Here is a 2,563-nt window from a genome sequence, read left to right as displayed (position 1 = left end):
TTAAAAATTAAAATTAATTAGTAAAAGATATTTCCTTTACTTCATTTAATGGGACATTTAATTTTTTATTTTTTTTTTGCTTTTATTTTTGTGGTATAATAAATATACTAATCATGGGTTAGTTACATAAATCTACCTATTTCATGACACAATGTGTTTCTAGATACATTTTGGTCGTCCGTATAACTCGGGAATGATTGTGTAAACAATCTCACAATCCCCCACTCTGTGTCTCGCGACCCTGCAGGGGGTCCAGCCCCCTACTTTGGGGACCCCTGCTCTAATAAACCTCTAAGGCCTTCATAAAGAATCCTATTATTTCATTATTAACCTAATTAGTGTCATTAGTTTATTTCGTGGTTGTAAAAGTCTAATACTAATAATGTGGTTTGGTTCATTTCCCATAAGAGCCTCAGAGCTTCTGCTTCCACTCCTGCAGTGTTTCTACTAGATAAGGTTTCATTTCCTGTTCTTAAACCCTTTGACAACAATAACACAAGTTGTGAAACTGAGAAATTGTGTATCCACACGCAGAAACCAAAACATTCGAGCTAGTGTTAAATCAAAACGAACTCAGGCGCTTTAACGTCTAAAGATTTATTTCATTCTCTCACTCGTTCACACATTAAAACAACTCTGAACATTACAGCGCCAGCGGGGAGTCGGTGGGGCAGGTAAAGGGGGGGGAAGCAGCCTGTGCTCTATAAACAGCAGAGGGGCGGAGCTCTAACTCTTCCGCAGGCTGATGTCAGTGCTGGTCTGTAGCGGGGACAGAGATGTGTTCTCGGATAGATCTTCTCTTTTAAGAACGAGGAAAGCTTCCCGACTGATTCCCAGCAGTTCTCTGAGTCCACTGTTCTCCAGCTGAGAAAAAACAAAAACAATCACAGAGAAACACTTTTGGTCAGTTTCACCTTTAAACGTATCTGAAATGCTTCTTTTTTAGATTAAAAGACAAAGAACAAAAGTTTTAAACAAACTATAAATCAAAATAAACACTCACTTCACCTAAAAAGTGCTTTAGTTGTCAACCTGGAGGTTTTTCTAAGCAGAAACAGCCTTTTAAAGATAATCTGAATCAGATATCAAACAGACTTTGACTAGACCAACATTAAACCACCAATTTTTTGAGGCATTGTATTCCTGCGATACAACTCCAGGTATTCAGCTTGCAGGATATTTTCCCCCTCAGGTTCATCCCTAGAGAGCAGAGAAAAGAAGCTCGATCCAGCGCAGGTTGCAGCTGCCTAATGCTACGTTGCCATTTAACTTTCGCTTAGGGCAGCAAAAAAGGTTTGTTTTTGATGCTTTTACACATTAGGCTCAGACACGCATCAAGAACATCTTTGATGCTCATAAAGTGCTGTTTTAAGTGGTAAAAATTAGTTTTAATACATTTTTAAACGAGAAAGTCCACCTCAAAACAGTTCAAGATTATGATATTGCCTTAAAATATTAGTTGGCTGTCCGAGACGCTCAAATCCACATGTACTCTGTCTCTGGGAATCTCCTGCAGCAGCTGGGGGGTTTCCGCTACTATTCATGGCTGGAAGTAGATGTTAGCGGTTTTCATGTTTGTACTTTGTACAAACTGCATAGCCTGATAAACCAGACTAAATGTCAGATTAAATGTGTAATTTAGTTTCGCCCAATAAATGACACATCAGAAGATTGTTGAAGAGAACAACCCGTTGTTTTTCAAACCATGTCTGTGCCTATTGGCCAACACTCTGACCTGGTGGGGGGAGTGTAAACAACAACAAACAGCCTGTCAGTAAAACGGCGAGTACGTTCTTCTTAAAAATAATGAGCGTAAAGCCTCTTCCTGCTCACGTTTCAACGAAAACCCCAAGTCTAATCTTTTCAAAACTGATTCCAAAGTGGAGTTAAATGAGAACTGTTAAACAGTTGTTGCCATCTTCCTTGTTGTGCTGATGTGATTGGCTACAAACTGCGAGCAGCAGAATAATGAAAGCGGACATAATTTTCCGGCAGGTTTTGACATTTTAGGTTAATTTTGGAGTTACCGTATTTTCACGACCATAAGGCGCACCGTACTAAAAGGCGCAGTCTCAGTTATGTGTCCCATTTCTGTATTTAACACACACATAAGGGGCACCGGACTATAGGGCACGTTTTTTATATACAGGTACATGTCCTCTACTACCTTTAAATAGCTCTACTGCGTATTTAAAAATAGAGCGGGAGCAAAACTGAGTATGACTGTGCTTTATTCATGTATTTATTACAAAGTATTAATCAAACCTGGGAGCTGGCCATGAGACAGACACATCGCAGATGACACAGCGCTGTGATCACTCCTCTGAAACAGGTTTTTGACACATAAATTAACTTAAAATGCAGTAATCTGCCGGCAGAATATGTTCGCTTTAATTATCCTGGTGCCTGCCTCCTCGCGGCCGGCCAGAGGCTGCTGTTCAAGGGATTCCTACAGTCAGTGCACCGCTGGTATGTGGGGATCTGAGCGCAGGATGATAATCTGGATAACTGACTGCAATGATTAAGTTTTCAGGTGGATTTTCTCACTTAAAAACATATTAAA

At 40.0% G+C, this 2,563-nt stretch overlaps 1 protein-coding gene across 1 annotated transcript in view; it reads right to left on the bottom strand.

Moving 5' to 3' along the window:
- Positions 1 to 587: 587 nt before the first annotated feature.
- The window catches only part of fgfr1op2 (FGFR1 oncogene partner 2), a 7,418-nt gene continuing 5,442 nt past the window's right edge, over positions 588 to 2,563 (bottom strand). The window contains exon 6 of the mRNA XM_015378412.1: positions 588 to 864. Coding sequence (XP_015233898.1) covers positions 727 to 864 — 138 coding nt within the window. The 3' untranslated portion in view covers positions 588 to 726. The remainder of the gene's footprint in view (positions 865 to 2,563) is intronic.

The sequence above is a fragment of the Cyprinodon variegatus genome, unplaced genomic scaffold, assembly GCF_000732505.1.
Source record: "Cyprinodon variegatus isolate N-32 unplaced genomic scaffold, C_variegatus-1.0 Scaffold172, whole genome shotgun sequence".
In the NCBI taxonomy this organism is placed as follows: domain Eukaryota; kingdom Metazoa; phylum Chordata; class Actinopteri; order Cyprinodontiformes; family Cyprinodontidae; genus Cyprinodon; species Cyprinodon variegatus.
The sequence above is the reverse complement of the archived record's forward strand: the minus strand, read 5'-3'. Positions and strand labels throughout refer to the sequence as shown.